Below are 17,912 nucleotides of genomic sequence, written 5' to 3' on the forward strand. Positions count from 1 at the left end.
ACCTGTATTAATAGCATCTGTTTGAACTCATTATCGGTATTAAAGACACCTGTCCACACATGGTATAAAGAACGCTTGGTGTAAAGAAATCAACTGTGGGAGCAATTATTAGAAAATGGAAGACATACAAGACCACTGATAATCTCCCTCGATCTGGGGCTCCATGCAAGATCTCACCCCGTGGCGTCAAAATGATATGAAGAATGGTGAGCAAATATTCCAGAACCACACGGGGGGACCGAGTGAACGAGTGGCTTCGTAAGAAGCATTTCAAGGTCCTGGAGTGGCCTAGCCAGTCTCCAGATCTCAACCCCATAGGAAATACAGTGGTACCTCGTCATACGACCGTTCGTCATACGGAATGCTCGTCTTACGGGGGAAATTTCGATCGAATAATTCGCCCGTGATGCGGTCAAAATTTCATGACGCGACCAAGCCAGGTCGCCATGGCATTTTTTTGTTTTTGCATCTCTTTCGTGTAAAAAATATGTCTACGAGCACTGGTGGGCGGACTTTGCATTTCCACACGCGTTTTCCCCCCACTTGGTCTACATTTACATACCAGGTAAACAATACGTATTACAATGGATCGGCAAAGTTTTGCTAAGAAAAGGCGACCGTTGACAATGGACATGAAACGCGAAATAATTGAAAAACATGAGCGTGGGGTACGTGTTACCGAGCTCGCTCGGCAATACGAGAGGAATACGTCAACCATATCCTCCATCCTTAAGCAGAGGGACGCAATTAAGGAGAAGAGGCCGACCAAAGGACTATCTATCATTTCCCACCGGCGCAGTGACATTCACGACGAGATGGAGAACCTTCTTTTATTGTGGATAAAAGATAAACAATTAGCAGGAGATAGCCTGGCCGAGTCTACCATTTGTGAAAAAGCCAGCCGAATTTACATAGATTTGATATCAACGAAAGGAGAGCCTTCAACAACTTCACAAACATTTAAAGCGAGTCATGGCTGGTTCGAAACATTTAAAAAACGATCTGGAATACACTCTGTAATCCGACACGGAGAAGCGGCGAGTTGCAATTCGAAAGCTGCGGTGGAATTTATTAAGACATTTGCCTTGATTGTCGCCCAGGAAAATTACACCCCCCAGCAAGTTTTCAACTGCGATGAAACTGGTCTTTTTTGGAAAAAATGCCCAGGCGGACAGGATTTAATCGACCTACAGGAGCGTGAACATTTGTTGCCGGAACTTAGTAGCGAGGAGGGGGTGGAATAGGCGGCTACAAAAGATATCAAAAACATGCTCGCGAAGTGGCAAGAGGTTTCGGATTTTATTGAAAAGACTCACCCTGACAAACTGGCAAGTGGTCGCGCATCATCGTATTATGATGACATTTGTATTCGACATTATCGAAATATTTTGAAGGGTAGACAAAAACAAACAACGCTTGATGCGTTTGTTTTGAAGACTTCCGCGGAGCGGCCAGGTGGTGTCAACCCGTAGAACTAAGTAAGGTAAAAAAGATTACAACTAATTTAGAATTTAGTTTTGTTTGAAGTTACATTAAAGGTTGAGTGTCTGTTTTTTTATTTATCCAAGTTAATTTAAATTTGTTTGTTCGTTTAAGAGTGCAATGTTGCCGTGGAGAAAGTCACCCCGAACTGTACCCCCCCCGCCTCCGTGTGTGTTGTTCTCTTCCCTCCGCGAAATGTGTCTAATTTTACTCCTATTAAACACATTATTACTGTCAAACCACTCGTTATTTATTACTTTGTTAATAGATGGTGAATTATAAGAAATAAAACATGTTTTCCAATCCAATATCCTGTTTTTGGTGTTTTCTTCAGATAGTTGGAACGAATTAATTTGTTTCCCATTCATTTCAATGGGAAACTTTACCTCGAGTTACGAGAAACTTGTCATACGAGCTCAGTCCCGGAACGGATTAAGATCGTATGTCGAGGTACCACTGTATGTGGAGGGAGTTGAAAGTCCGTGTGGCCCAACAACAACAAAAATCAAAATCAAAAGCCTTTATTGTCATCATGCACAGCTGCGTATAACGAAATTGGTGGTGCTACTCCACAAAGTGCGTTTTCCCAGTAAAAAAAACATAACTAATATTAAAAATATAAAAAGTCACATCCTGGCAAGGTAAATTCTAAAATATTGCACAATCTAAGATATTGCACATTGTTATTGCACACCCCGAAGTTATTGCACAGAAGGGATTGTGTGTCATGCTAACGCAAGTTCAGAGTTCTGATGACTGTGGAAAAAAAATATCCCGAAGTCTATTTGTCCGTGCTTTGTGAGACCTGTAGCGTCTGCCAGAAGGCAGCAGCTGGAACAGGTTGTGACCAGGGTGGTATGGGTCCCTAACAATGTTCTTTTGACATTTCTGCTTGAGGGCATAGAGCAGCCGATGATCCTCTGGGCGGTGTTGATCACTCGCTGCATGGCTTTTCTGTCTGCTGCCGTGCTTCCAGGATACCACACTGTAATGCAGTATGATCTCCGCAGTGGCTCTATAGAAGGTTACCAGAAGTTTAGTGTCCAAGTTGTTCCTCCTGAGTACCCTTAGGAAATGGAGTCGTTTCTGGGCCTTCACCACTGCCGTGGTTTTGGTAGACCAGGAGAGCTTGTCCGTGATGTGGACCCCCAGGAATTTGAAGGACTAGACCCTGTCTACGCATACTCCATTTATGAGGAGTGGGGCCAGCTCTGTGCTGCGTATGCGAGTCCAGGATTATTTCTTTAGTTTTCGTGGTTTTTAGTGTGAGATTGTTCACCAAACACCACGAAGACAGTTTGTTGACCTCATCTCTGTAGGCAGACTCACCCCCCCTGAGATGAGTCATTGGCAAATTTGATGATGGAGTTAGACTGGTGGTTCGGTGTACAGTCGAATGTGTACAGGGAGTATAGAAGAGGACTAACCCTAACCCCCTACACGGCCTTGAGGGGAGCCAGTCAGTGCTCAGTGTAATGGAGGAAGAGAGGTGGGAACCAAGTCTGTGGACGGTTGGTTAAGAAGTTCTTAATCCAGCAGCAGATGGAAGAGGATAGTCCAAGGTGGGAGAGTTTGTCAGCCAGAATGTCCGGTATTATAGTGTTGAAGGCTGAGCTATAGTCAATGAAAAGCATCCTCACATGGTTCCCATGGTGCTCCAGATGGCTCAGTGCTGTGTGTAGAGCTTCTGCGAAAGCGTCCTCAGTGGACCTGTTTGCTCTATAAGCAAACTGGTGAGAGTCAAGTGAGAGAGGGATTGTATCCCTGATGTGCCAGGCGACCAACTTTCAAAGCACCTCATGATCACAGGTGTAAGTGCAACAGGCTTATAATAATTCAGGCTGTCAATGGTTGGCTTTTTAGGGACAGAGATAATGGTGGCAGCTTTCAGGCAGGATGGGATGATGGATTGTTGCAGGGAATAATTGAAAATATTTGTGAAAACCCCCGTCAGCTGGTCAGCACAGGCTTTGAGCACCTTCCCAGGTACTCCGTCAGGGCCAGCAGCCTTCCTGGTGTTCACAGTTTGCAGTACCTGTCTCACTTCATGTTCCTGAAGCTTCAGTGTACTGCTGCAGGGTGGTGGTGGATGTGTTGACACTGAATCCGATTTGTCAGTCTCAAAGCGGGCAAAGAAACGGTTCAGTTCCTCTGCTAGTGAGGCATCTGCATTAACAGACACATTATTGTCATTGTAATTGGTAATGTGTCGTATTCCCTGCCACATCTTCTTTGGATTGTTTTCTGTGAAGTGCTCCTCACATTTCCTTGTATATGCTGCCTTGGCCTTTTTAATGCCTCTCTTCAGGTCTGCTCTGGCAGCGCTGTATTGTAACTTGTCCCCTGACCTTAAGGTGGTGTTATGGCATTTGATGAGTGCCTGTGTCTCACTGGTCATCCAGGGTTTTTGGTTAGGAAAAACCCGGATACGTTTATTAACAGTGACAGTGTCTGTACGGTTTTTGATGTAGGAAAGTACAGCGTCCGTGTAGTCCTGGAGGTTGTGATGTTCAAATGGTGCGGGGAAAAATGTCCTGCAGCTAAGAAAGGGTGTCCTCAGGCCATGTTTTTATTATCTTTATATGTAGCCTTGTTAGCCTCCGGAGTGGGGTGTATGAGGGGGTGAGGGACAGGCAGAGATGGTCGGATCCACCAAGGTGAGGGAGGGGTGTGGCTCTATAAGCATGTTTGATGTTAGAATAAACATGGTCTAGAGCAGGGGTGGCCAAGTCCGGTCCTCGAGAGCCGTTATCCGCTCTGTTTTCCATATCTCCCTCCACCAACACACCTGAATCAAATCATCGGGATTGGTATCAAGCTTCTGGACAGCTTGCTGATGAGTTGATTATTTGATTCAGGTGTGTTGGTGGAGGGAGATATGGAAAACAGACCGGATTGTGGCTCTCGAGGACTGGAGTTGGCCACCCCTGGTCTAGAGTTTTATCTCCTCTGGTGTGACACTTCACGTACTGGATAAACTTAGGCAGAACAGTCTTTAAAGATGCTTTGTTGAAGTCACCGGCGACAATAAAGACTCCATCGGGGTGGTCAAGCTGCTGTTTTTTGCAGTCGCTAGCAGGAGGCTAAGTGCCGTGCTAACGTTAGCATCCGGTGGGATGTAAACAGCCACTACAATGACAATCGTTAGCTCCCTAGGTAGATAGAAGGGCCTGCACCGAACTGCCAAGAGCTCTAAATCAGGGGAACAGTGAGTGTTAATGAACCTACTGTTGCAGCACCAGTTGTTGTGTATGTACACGCAAAGGGATCTGGGTGATGGATCTGGCATTGGTCAAGAAGATACTCGGAAGCGGTGCTCTGTGCGGTTGTTTCCTTAGCTTAGCAGCTAGGCCCGCCCGGCATCCCCGCTTTTGCTGTCTTACCCTTCGCCACCTCCGTCGTACGCTGTGTGGGCTGACTATCCACGGAGATCCCAGTGGTCTCGATGTCCTCAGTGATATTGTAGGCGATGTCCTCAGTGATATTGTAGGTTCGTTGTGATAGATATATCGCATCTCCTACCTAGAGTAATTAAATCCTGGCGACTGTAGAAAATGTTTGCCTCACAGATGTTCGTAAATAACGATAAGACTGAGAAAACAAAACACCAAACTGGAGCTGCACCCGTGCGCACCCCATCTTGGAACAGAAAGCCCCAAAACATCACTGCTCTGGAGGAGATCTGCATGGAGGAATGGGCCAAAATACCAGCAACAGTGAAAAGCTTGTGAAGAGTTACAGAAAAAGTTTAGCCTCCGTTATTTCCAACTACGGGTACATAACAAAGTATTGATATGAACTTTTGGTATTGACCAAATACTTATTTTCCACCATGATTTGCAAAAAAATCCTTTAAAAATCAAACTGATTTTCTGGGGGGTTTCTCCTCATTCTGTCTCATGGTTGAGGTTTACCCATGTTGACAATTACAGGCCTCTCTAATCTTTTCAAGTAGTAAAACCTGCACAATTGGTGGTTGACTAAATACTTATATAATATATGTATGTATATGTATGCGTGTACATATATATGTACATATATGTATGTGTGTGTGTGTGTGTGTGTATGTATATATATATATATATATATATATATATATATATATATATATATATATATATATATATATGTATATATATGTATATATATATGTGTGTGTGTATACATGTGTGTGTGTGTGTGTATACGTGTGTGTGTATGTGTGTGTGTGTGTATACGTGTGTGTGTATACGTGTGTGTGTATACATGTGTGTGTATACATGTGTGTGTATACATGTGTGTGTATACATGTGTGTGTATACATGTGTGTGTATACATGTGTGTGTATACATGTGTGTGTATACATGTGTGTGTATACATGTGTGTGTATACATGTGTGTGTATACATGTGTGTGTATACATGTGTGTGTATACATGTGGTACTCGGATGATTCGCCAAAAGACGTTTAGCCGACGGACGTTTGACAGACAGACAGGTCGCCGAATGGACGTTTCGCCGAACGAATGAATAAATTTGTAACGAAAATACCCCTGCTTTGAATCGGCAGAACTCTTCCATCCGGTGGACATATTTATTCATTGCAATTGGGTCAGGTAACGCTGTAAAGTACACTTTTATCAGAGTAATCAACCACCCCAAATAAGCAGCTTAATCTCATATTTCTCCACTGTAAATATTTTTTTTCTTTTGCACAAAAGCACAATAAGCAATATTACACTTTAAAGTAGAAAATTAAATACTCAAATCTTTTCTTTCTTTTTTCAAGACAGCTAAAGACTAGTTTAGTCAGAAATATAGATGCACTCTATGGACAAAAACATTAGGACACCTTGCTAGTAAAGTGTCTCTATATCGTCGTCGAACGTTCATTCGGCCGAACGGACGTGTCGTCGAACGTTCATTCGGCCGAACGGACGTGTCGTCGAACGTTCATTCGGCCGAACGGACGTGTCGTCGAACGTTCATTCGGCCGAACGGACGTGTCGTCGAACGTTCATTCGGCCGAACGGACGTGTCGTCGAACGTTCATTCGGCCGAACGGACGTGTCGTCGAACGTTCATTCGGCCGAACGGACGTGTCGTCGAACGTTCATTCGGCCGAACGGACGTGTCGTCGAACGTTCATTCGGCCGAACGGACGTGTCGTCGAACGTTCATTCGGCCGAACGGACGTGTCGTCGAACGTTCATTCGGCCGAACGGACGTGTCGTCGAACGTTCATTCGGCCGAACGGACGTGTCGTCGAACGTTCATTCGGCCGAACGGACGTGTCGTCGAACGTTCATTCGGCCGAACGGACGTGTCGTCGAACGTTCATTCGGCCGAACGGACGTGTCGTCGAACGTTCATTCGGCCGAACGGACGTGTCGTCGAACGTTCATTCGGCCGAACGGACGTGTCGTCGAACGTTCATTCGGCCGAACGGACGTGTCGTCGAACGTTCATTCGGCCGAACGGACGTGTCGTCGAACGTTCATTCGGCCGAACGGACGTGTCGTCGAACGTTCATTCGGCCGAACGGACGTGTCGTCGAACGTTCATTCGGCCGAACGGACGTGTCGTCGAACGTTCATTCGGCCGAACGGACGTGTCGTCGAACGTTCATTCGGCCGAACGGACGTGTCGTCGAACGTTCATTCGGCCGAACGGACGTGTCGTCGAACGTTCATTCGGCCGAACGGACGTGTCGTCGAACGTTCATTCGGCCGAACGGACGTGTCGTCGAACGTTCATTCGGCCGAACGGACGTGTCGTCGAACGTTCATTCGGCCGAACGGACGTGTCGTCGAACGTTCATTCGGCCGAACGGACGTGTCGTCGAACGTTCATTCGGCCGAACGGACGTGTCGTCGAACGTTCATTCGGCCGAACGGACGTGTCGTCGAACGTTCATTCGGCCGAACGGACGTGTCGTCGAACGTTCATTCGGCCGAACGGACGTGTCGTCGAACGTTCATTCGGCCGAACGGACGTGTCGTCGAACGTTCATTCGGCCGAACGGACGTGTCGTCGAACGTTCATTCGGCCGAACGGACGTGTCGTCGAACGTTCATTCGGCCGAACGGACGTGTCGTCGAACGTTCATTCGGCCGAACGGACGTGTCGTCGAACGTTCATTCGGCCGAACGGACGTGTCGTCGAACGTTCATTCGGCCGAACGGACGTGTCGTCGAACGTTCATTCGGCCGAACGGACGTGTCGTCGAACGTTTGGCGAATGGACGTATATAGACGTTTTTTTTGCCGGGCTTCTTACTCTACGATTTGTCAATGGATCGTTGCCGCCTGGGCGAACATGTCTGCTTGCACGGTTGTTCGAGCTTTTGCCAAAGCCTGCATAATTTCTAAGGAGCCACATGGAAATTACGGTGACTCTGAAAATGAAGAGAGGGGGGGGACACGGCTATTTGGAAGGCTCGTTCGGGCAATTGTTTAATTCTGACACAGAAGATGAGGAGTTTGAGGGATTTGAAGGTGATGATGACTTGAGTAAATTGTAAAATGTCCAAATAAAGCACTATCGAACTCAGTTTTGCTTCCGTTGCCTTTTTAAAGCGTGTTTTTAGCATGTGGGTGTAGCGAGGAAGAACTATATTTCCCAGCAGTCACTGCGCACCGGAACCCGGAAATAAGCTGCTTCCGATAGCCAGCGCTATTGCGTTTCAATCTTAATCCATATGAAATATATAATATATATATGCATCTAATGAAATGGTGCGTGCTTTGTGTGTCTAAAATACAGAAATAGCACTCGTTACTGACACTGCGGCGTAAGAAACGATGCGCCAAATAGGCGGGAAAATACGGTAAGTTAATTTTTAGGGTGCGGCTTATACGCGCAGGCGGCTAAAATGCGAGTAAATACGGTGTATGATGCTAATGCTAACTCTGCTAAAGTGAATGTGATATGTCGACTCCCCTAAGTAAAAAAGAACTGCGCTTCTTTTAAGTTGGAATGGCTGTCGTTGTGCAAATAGAAGAGTGATGAAAACTGGGTGACATTTTTTACATTTCGAGAATGTTATTTTCTGCAAAACATGCAGCGAAACTAAAGTTGTAAGAGAGTTTTCCGATAGAAAAATATGGCCTAATTTGAAGCTTTAATCATTAAATTTTATCCTGACTAGATCATTTATGGTAGTAGAAATGCACCTACTGAGGGCATGTGTGATACTGGTGTGTGGCCATGGCGAGGACTTGTGATGTTTCCCACAGTGATACTCGGTTTCCTCAGGGAGGTTGTCTGTATGCCCAAACATGTAAAATCAGAGGGAACATTGGTGCTGAGACTAAACAAAGCTCAAAAGTCTTCCCCAGGTCAACGTCAAGAGACTTAAGAAATATACACTTCATTCATTCATTCAGTTAGTTTTTGCTTAACTAATCTCACCTAATTCATCCTTCACTACTACTATGGTAGATGAATCAGATGGACCAATTTGATTGCAAGGCTTTTTTTCTTCAGTTCCCTTCCATTTCATAACCCGGGTCCATTCAGCCTCCTTTCTTTTTGAGTTGAATGGAGCTTATCTGCCTCTGCAGGCCAAACAAGAGGAGTTGCTAAAGCAGAAGCTCCTGGACGACCAGTTTGCATTGCTGCGGGGCACGGTGAGCGAAGCAGAGAACATTATCCGAGATGCCGCTGCCAAGCTGGACGATCCCCTGCACATCCGGTGCACCAGCTCCCCAGGTTCTTCGCTTTCACTCTATTACTTCTCAATGCGTGATGAGTAATGTAACCAGATTGGGCAGGTTCCCACACAATCTATTTAAAAAATAAAAAATAAACTCTGGGTGAGTTGATAAAATTTGGGGTACTTTTAACAAGATTCAGCAATTTCGGAATTTTTTTCTCGAATAATAACAGTTCAACTTATATCTATCTCTGCTAGAATTCGACCAATATAAGATTTTCAAAGGTCGATATGGGGAAAAAAATCTACCATTGTCTGCAGCCAATTTTTTCAAAGACGATATTTGAGGCCAACTTCCTTTTTTTCCCATAAAACATCTTGAATAGAAAAAAACTCAACGTGTTATAAAAACTCAACGTGTTATATGAATATATATTAGAAATTAGATCAATAGAATTCCAAACATTTATTGAACTTTAGGTTTACCCATACACAACCAAGTAAAACAGAACAGGCAAGGACCTGTGAATTAGAGGTGAGATCTTTATCCTGGGCCCGAACCCTAAAGGCCTAAAATGTCAATCATTACTTCGGGTTCGGGTCGGGCCGGGCTTCTCTCTTGCTGAATTGTTTTTATACTAAAACGATGTGTGCTCTCTCTCGCTGGCTTTTTAAAAAAAAAAAGATATATATGTTTATAAAAATCTATACTGAAACGATGTGTGGATACTAAACTAAGGAATACTTGTTATAAAATAAATTATTTGGATAAAAGAGAGAAGGTGCTGTAATGTAATTGCAATTGGAGCCAGAGAGCCAGCATGCTCTACGCACGTCACGTGGACGTTGCACTCTTAATAATCTTCCCCTCTGGAAGTCTGCATCTGTTTTGACTTGGGGCAGGAAATTAAGGATGGACTAAAGACAGGAGAACTGAAAAGACAAAAACGCACCGGTAAGAGTGAGGTGTGAAAAATCTTCAAATTGATTGTTGAATACGCAACAGAAACTTGCGTTGGCTTCGCTGAATGTAGTCAATGTGGCGCTTTGCTCTCGTATGAGACTGGCACCTCGACGCTGAGCAGGTATTTAAACACCTGTACTGGCGAAAGTGATCTATATTATCATATAAAAGATGTAAATGTTTATTCAGTCTTGTTTAACTTACCATATTTACTCGTATACAAGCCGGTTTTGTTGGATCAAAAAATGATGACTGAATCGAGGGTATGGGTTATGCGCATAAAGACACAAAATGCACGAAACTGCAAGTTGACGACGCCATGACACGATGACGTCATGCGGCCGACATGGTCATTTATTTCAAAATAGAGAAAAGATAAACAGATAAAACGGTAAACAAAATGTATTTTGACGTCTATGAATATCCTGGTACACGGTCGATTGGTCGCCGATCTTTTGGTCGCCGGTCTTTTGGTCGCCCGGAAGGTAAGTGATAATTACCATTTAAATTGTTGCTCAAATTCCTTAAATACAAACTGCAAATTACTATTTAGTCATACTTGATGCCTTAGTAATTATTAGGCTAAAGAAAAGCTCCAAATTTCCCGGACTTTTATTGTTTTTCGTTGGAGAATTTGTTAAGACCCTGACTGACGTAGCTTCTTAAAGGGACAACGCATGTACATACAAACTCTTATACACTCACACGTCGGCTCAGTGAAACTGCTCATGGCCATTGTTGGCTTTTATTGATGCGTAGACTGTGTTGTTTTACCTTGTTTTGTCGCCGGTCTTTTGGTCGCCCGTTGTCGCGGTCGGGCCGACCAAAAGACCGGCGACCAAAAGACGGCGACCAAAAGACCGGCGACCAATCGACCGCACACGTATAATTCAATGAAAAAAATCTTGCATAAAACGTGAAAAAACTCACTTATGCCAGTCACAACTCGCTCAGGGCGTAGATTTCGTTACAAAAGACAGGCTTTAATCTGTTATCATAAATCGCCCCTCCTTCTCCCGATTCGGAAACCCCGAGTCCTCACAAATAAAATATGAAATTTCGGGTTTGCTTCGTGCTCAGTCCTGCAAATCAAGTTAATTCACCGGACTCCAGCCTGGCTGTAATACCTGTCGGATGGGCTGGATTTTTTCGGCCCAATCTTACCTCTACTGTGAATAAAACAGAAAAATTTAGAAAAAAAGTATTAACTCTAAAATATTTAAAATACTATTTTAATATTGATTTTTGCTTTTCTTGGAATTGGTTGGGAAAAATGATCCTTTATCAGTCTATTTTTTGTGCATCTAGGGCCTGCAAGAACTAAAAGCAAATTGTTAATTTTCGTTGAAAAGAATTAACGGTTAGTGCAATCATGGACAATAGTTTTAAGAACAATCACAAAAAACTAAAGAGAGAGGTCTTTAACTCATTCGCTGCCTTTGAGTATGCTAGAGGAACAGCTCTCCCAGCTCAAACAAATTAGACGTCTAACACGTCAATGAAGAAAAATGGTTGGCACCGATTGGAGACAGTCATTCTTATCCAAAAATAGAGCTCTCTGAGCAAACTAGACGGCGGGGAGCCTCAATAAGCGTGGATTATTTTTTTTCCAGAAATGTGAGCCCCAGGCAACTTTACGGCAGACGCCGTCGCCCTGATCTAAAAATAGAGCGCTCTGGCCAGGAGCCTCAGTGAGGGTGATTTTTTTCTGATGTGCGAGCTCAGTGCGACCTTACGGCGGACGCTGTTCCTCTTATGCGAAATAGAGCCCTCCTCAAACGGGAGGCGCGGAAGCCTCAGGGTAGCGGAGCTGATGGTGGAATTTCCCAGAAATGTTTCCAAGTGCAAGCTCTGGGCGACATTACACCGGACGCAGTCGCCCTGATCCAAAAATGTAGCTCTCTGGGGCGTAAGACGGCTGGACGTTGCGGAGGAGCAAAGGGGAAGTTCAGTTTTAGACCCCGGGCGGATGCCGCCGCTCTGTCCTGAAAATAGAGCTCTCTGAGCAGGTAAAACTGCTGGACAGCACACAGGAACGAAATGGAAGTTTAATTTCCCCCAAACGGGCAGTAAAGATAAAGAACATTGTCTGAGTACTTTGAGAAATCGGCAAGACATTTTCAATATGGTTCACAGATGGAAACAAAGTGTCCCAGAGGTTGATAACAAGATGGTCATAGCCATCGAATATGGCATTTGTCTTAACAGTCTTTGTACAAAATCATATTAGTAAACAAAAGAAACTGCAGTCACAACTCCCTGTCACCATGTATCTTGTGTGCCAAAAACCTCTCGCTTAAGCTCCTCCTGGTGACCAGACGACACCTTTCGAATCTGACGATTTACCTGACTTGGAATAAAGCTCTGAATTACCTGCGCACTAAATCATCATTTTTACTTAATCGTGCTGCACAGGTCTCTCATTGTCATTTTTTGGATTAAGATTAAGCAGAGAAGACGTATTGTCACAGGTAAGTAAAGTACCGTATTTGCTTGCATATAAGCCGCGTGTATAAGCCGCACCCCTAAAATTGCCTTAAAATTATTGAATTTTACAATTTCTTGCGTATAAGCTGCCCCCTGATTCCCAATTTTCACCTCCATATTCATGGTTTTAATAGGCAGTACAAATATGTTACTTAGAAGGGAAAATCTTCAGAAAAATCATCACAAGTGGTATTTCTGAGATACTGTATGAATCAAAAGCACATTATTAGGGTCAATATCCTAAGGAAGTTAATATGCTTGTCTTTGTGAATGCAAAAAATGAAATTATTCAATTTGAAAAAAGAAACAAGTCTATCTTGATGAGAACCTGATGCTTTCTAATTACAGAAATTACAATTTTCTTTCCAGAGGCTTAAGATGTTGTGGCAGCCATATTGCTTCTAATGTCAAAATATCTCAATTCTTTCGATGGTTCATATTACTTCAATAGTTGTCACTTTCGAACAACAGATACAACGAAATAAAGTCAATATTAGCGAATTAGCTTAGCGTTGTGATGTTCTTTGATAGCGCTTATCTACCCAGATACTCCGGTCAGAGAGCGAGACGAAGGCACACATTATTCTTCAGCTTCTTTTTTTATCAATTCCAAGTAATTGACAATGTAGAGCATTCTTCTTTGACAACACATTACACTCAACTTTGATGAACACTGAATCAAACTCCGCTGGAAACGTTCGCGGTGCTCTCTACTAAAGACTACAACTCAAACTACAACTATAGGGACCCCAAGCTAGGTGCCTGAACGAAAAGAAGAATATAATCTGCCTTTTAATGAAAACATTGGAAAACAGGAAATGTATAACAATCAAAATGAAATTTTGTTTTATTTCAAAATCAAGGCTACTCGTGTCTGACCAGTCAGAGCATGTTTAACTAGGTTTATACGTCAGAGCACGTTTAACTACGTTTATACGTCAGAGCACGTTTAACTAGGTTTATACGTCAGAGCACGTTTAACTAGGTTTATACGTCAGAGCACGTTTAACTAGGTTTATACGTCAGAGCACGTTTAACTAGGTTTATACGTCAGAGCACGTTTAACTAGGTTTATACGTCAGAGCACGTTTAACTAGGTTTATACGTCAGAGCACGTTTAACTAGGTTTATACGTCAGAGCACGTTTAACTAGGTTTATACGTCAGAGCACGTTTAACTAGGTTTATACGTCAGAGCACGTTTAACTAGGTTTATACGTCAGAGCACGTTTAACTAGGTTTATACGTCAGAGCACGTTTAACTAGGTTTATACGTCAGAGCACGTTTAACTAGGTTTATACGTCAGAGCACGTTTAACTAGGTTTATACGTCAGAGCACGTTTAACTAGGTTTATACGTCAGAGCACGTTTAACTAGGTTTATACGTCAGAGCACGTTTAACTAGGTTTATACGTCAGAGCACGTTTAACTAGGTTTATACGTCAGAGCACGTTTAACTAGGTTTATACGTCAGAGCACGTTTAACTAGGTTTATACGTCAGAGCACGTTTAACTAGGTTTATACGTCAGAGCACGTTTAACTAGGTTTATACGTCAGAGCACGTTTAACTAGGTTTATACGTCAGAGCACGTTTAACTAGGTTTATACGTCAGAGCACGTTTAACTAGGTTTATACGTCAGAGCACGTTTAACTAGGTTTATACGTCAGAGCACGTTTAACTAGGTTTATACGTCAGAGCACGTTTAACTAGGTTTATACGTCAGAGCACGTTTAACTAGGTTTATACGTCAGAGCACGTTTAACTAGGTTTATACGTCAGAGCACGTTTAACTAGGGTTATACGTCAGAGCACGTTTACCTAGGGTTATACGTCAGAGCACGTTTACCTAGGGTTATACGTCAGAGCACGTTTAACTAGGGTTATACGTCAGAGCACGTTTAACTAGGGTTATACGTCAGAGCACGTTTAACTAGGGTTATACGTCAGAGCACGTTTAACTAGGGTTATACGTCAGAGCACGTTTAACTAGGGTTATACGTCAGAGCACGTTTAACTAGGGTTATACGTCAGAGCACGTTTAACTAGGGTTATACGTCAGAGCACGTTTAACTAGGGTTATACGTCAGAGCACGTTTAACTAGGGTTATACGTCAGAGCACGTTTAACTAGGGTTATACGTCAGAGCACGTTTAACTAGGGTTATACGTCAGAGCACGTTTAACTAGGTTTATACGTCAGAGCACGTTTAACTAGGTTTATACGTCAGAGCACGTTTAACTAGGTTTATACGTCAGAGCACGTTTAACTAGGTTTATACGTCAGAGCACGTTTAACTAGGTTTATACGTCAGAGCACGTTTAACTAGGTTTATACGTCAGAGCACGTTTAACTAGGTTTATACGTCAGAGCACGTTTAACTAGGTTTATACGTCAGAGCACGTTTAACTAGGTTTATACGTCAGAGCACGTTTAACTAGGTTTATACGTCAGAGCACGTTTAACTAGGTTTATACGTCAGAGCACGTTTAACTAGGTTTATACGTCAGAGCACGTTTAACTAGGTTTATACGTCAGAGCACGTTTAACTAGGTTTATACGTCAGAGCACGTTTAACTAGGTTTATACGTCAGAGCACGTTTAACTAGGTTTATACGTCAGAGCACGTTTAACTAGGTTTATACGTCAGAGCACGTTTAACTAGGTTTATACGTCAGAGCACGTTTAACTAGGTTTATACGTCAGAGCACGTTTAACTAGGTTTATACGTCAGAGCACGTTTAACTAGGTTTATACGTCAGAGCACGTTTAACTAGGTTTATACGTCAGAGCACGTTTAACTAGGTTTATACGTCAGAGCACGTTTAACTAGGTTTATACGTCAGAGCACGTTTAACTAGGTTTATACGTCAGCGCCCTCGGTTAGATGGCTGTGCCTCGAGCGAGCAGTGACGGAAACGTGAGTTTTTTTCACGTCTTATGCAAGATACGTACGTTTTTTCTTCAATTTCATTAATATACGTCAAAATAAATGTTTAGCGTTTGATCTGTTTATAAAAGATAAACATATTTTGAAATGAATGAAAGTATCGGGCAAGTTCGCTTACGTCGTGGCGGCCATTTTTGTCGTGACGTCATTGTCTCACGGCGCCGTCAATTCGCATTTTTTTGCATGTCGTGTTTTTATGCGCATATAAGCTGTACCCTCGATTCAGTCATCATTTTTTGTCCGACGAAAACGGCTTATGCGAGTAAATACGGTAAATATACGGTTAATTATCAAATATTTGGTTTATTCGAACAAAATAACACAATTGTATATCATAGATCTATAGAACTACAACTCCCGTAATACAAAATGCAAAACAACTGTTTAATTTTTTTGATAGTATTAAATCAAAATATATATAAAGTTGTATGAGAGAAATCTTCAATAGAACGTTGTAATTCTGGCAATGTTTTTATTGAACTGTAGATGGGTTTTACGCTGGGATTCTGAAGGAGTCGGTCTTTCCCCAATCTGGCAACCCTGATGAAAAGTCTGTGCTCAAGGGAAATGTGCTATATTTTTTTGCAACACTTCCATTCTGCCAGATTTATGATAAATTGGTAATCCTTTCAATCAAGAAATAATGCTAGCTTTGAAGTGTGTTCTTCAAATCAAGGATATTTTTTTGTTATGACTGGCAGTGCTTTTTGCTTTCTGTATGTGTTACCAAGTAAATGTATTTCAAGTGTTCTTGCTTATTTTTTTCGCTCAGATTATCTAATCAGTCGAGCAGAAGTGGCACTGAGCTCCATCGATATGATGACAAAGGGTCAAGCGGACTATGTCAAAGACATGAAGGGTGAGCTTAAGAAAAGTATTAGCAAGCGCCCATACTATGGAGTCCATAGTATGGACGGATATCACCATCGGTTGTGTTTCAGACGCAGGAGGCCTGCTGCGGTCGCTGACTCACTTCTCGCACTCAGCCGCCGATGCCATTGTGAACGGCAGCGCCACGGCACACATGGCACCAACCGACCACGCCGATCGTAAGCCTATGAACTTCATTGACTTTCCAGATTACAACATTGTTGTCAGATCCAATCATGTTGCATCCAGTCATCTTTCTGCTGTGAATTGAAATTAGTTTGCCACGCTCAATTCATTTGGACAAATCATCCAACTAATGTTTAATTAGCAGACCCTTGGCTATTGATAAAAACTTGCTACTTATGACTTCATTTTAATATTAAAACGTTGACTTTGGGCGGCCCAGTGGAGCGAGTGGTTCACGCGATGGCCTCACAGCTCAGAGGTCCTGGGTTAGAATCCAGGTCACGTCCACCTGTGTGGCGTTTGCATGTTCTCCCCAGGCCTGCGTGGGTTTCCTCCGGGTACTCCGGTTTCCTCCCACATTTCAAAAACATGCATGGTAGGCTGATGGGATACTCTGAATTGCCCCTAGGTAAGAGTGTGCTTGGTTGTCCGTCTCCTTGTGCCCTGCGATCGGCTGGCCACCGATACAGGGTGTCCCCCGCCTCAGGCCCGGAGTCAGCTGGGATAGGCCCCAGCACCCCCCGCGACCCTGATGAGGATAAAGCGGTTCAGAAAATAAGATGAGATGAGACGTTGACTTTGAGGACGTGACCGAGGGCACCCATGTTGGTAGGCGCAATGAAAGCTTCTGCCATTAAGCGAATTGAGTTCATCACTATTAGATGTCCAACCCATTTGAAGTGGAAGGCTGCCATCAAATGAACATTTGTTAATATGCTGACAGACCTCCCACTTCAAAGGAGGAGATTGGATCTCTATTGCTGTAAATGGCAGACAATCAATAATTGGCAGATGATTTGACATTAATAAAATAATCTTCTCAAAATCCGTTGAGAAATAAGATAGTTAAGGCTTAATTCTTAGTGGCGTAAATGGCAGCCAATGTGTCAACTCATTATCTGCCATTGACAACACCAGACGTCGAATCTACTTTAAATGGAATGTGCTGGCACCAATTGAATGATGAATGTCCCAAAGTGTCCGACGTCTACAGCTGTCAAGGGCACTGAAACATGATCATTCAATGTCAACTATCCCAGTTAAAATGGATTTAATTTACCGCTGCCAATGCTGCAAATTTGTTAAAGAAAACAATGTAACATAATTTAATGTAAAAATTTGAGTTTGAATGGTTGTCTGTCTCTGTGTGGTCTCCCGAAGTTAGCTTGGATAGGCTCCAGCACCCTTGCGACCCTGACAAGGACAAACGGTACTGAAAATCATAAGACATGAAATAACTTAAATGGATTGGACATCTATTGGTGTCAATAGGGCTGAAATAAAATCATTCCATGTCCACAATGCCAGTTTAAAGGGAATTGATGTCTATGACCAATGT

The 17,912-nt window shown here is 43.2% G+C and overlaps 1 protein-coding gene across 1 annotated transcript in view; it reads left to right on the forward strand.

Annotated features, from left to right (window-relative positions):
• hip1rb (huntingtin interacting protein 1 related b) overlaps nt 1-17,912 on the forward strand; it is a 68,252-nt gene that overhangs the window by 25,419 nt on the left and 24,921 nt on the right. The window contains exons 18-20 of the mRNA XM_077600326.1: nt 9,025-9,172; nt 16,290-16,376; nt 16,459-16,566. Coding sequence (XP_077456452.1) covers nt 9,025-9,172; nt 16,290-16,376; nt 16,459-16,566 — 343 coding nt within the window. The remainder of the gene's footprint in view (nt 1-9,024; nt 9,173-16,289; nt 16,377-16,458; nt 16,567-17,912) is intronic.

This window comes from Stigmatopora argus, chromosome 5, assembly GCF_051989625.1.
Source record: "Stigmatopora argus isolate UIUO_Sarg chromosome 5, RoL_Sarg_1.0, whole genome shotgun sequence".
In the NCBI taxonomy this organism is placed as follows: domain Eukaryota; kingdom Metazoa; phylum Chordata; class Actinopteri; order Syngnathiformes; family Syngnathidae; genus Stigmatopora; species Stigmatopora argus.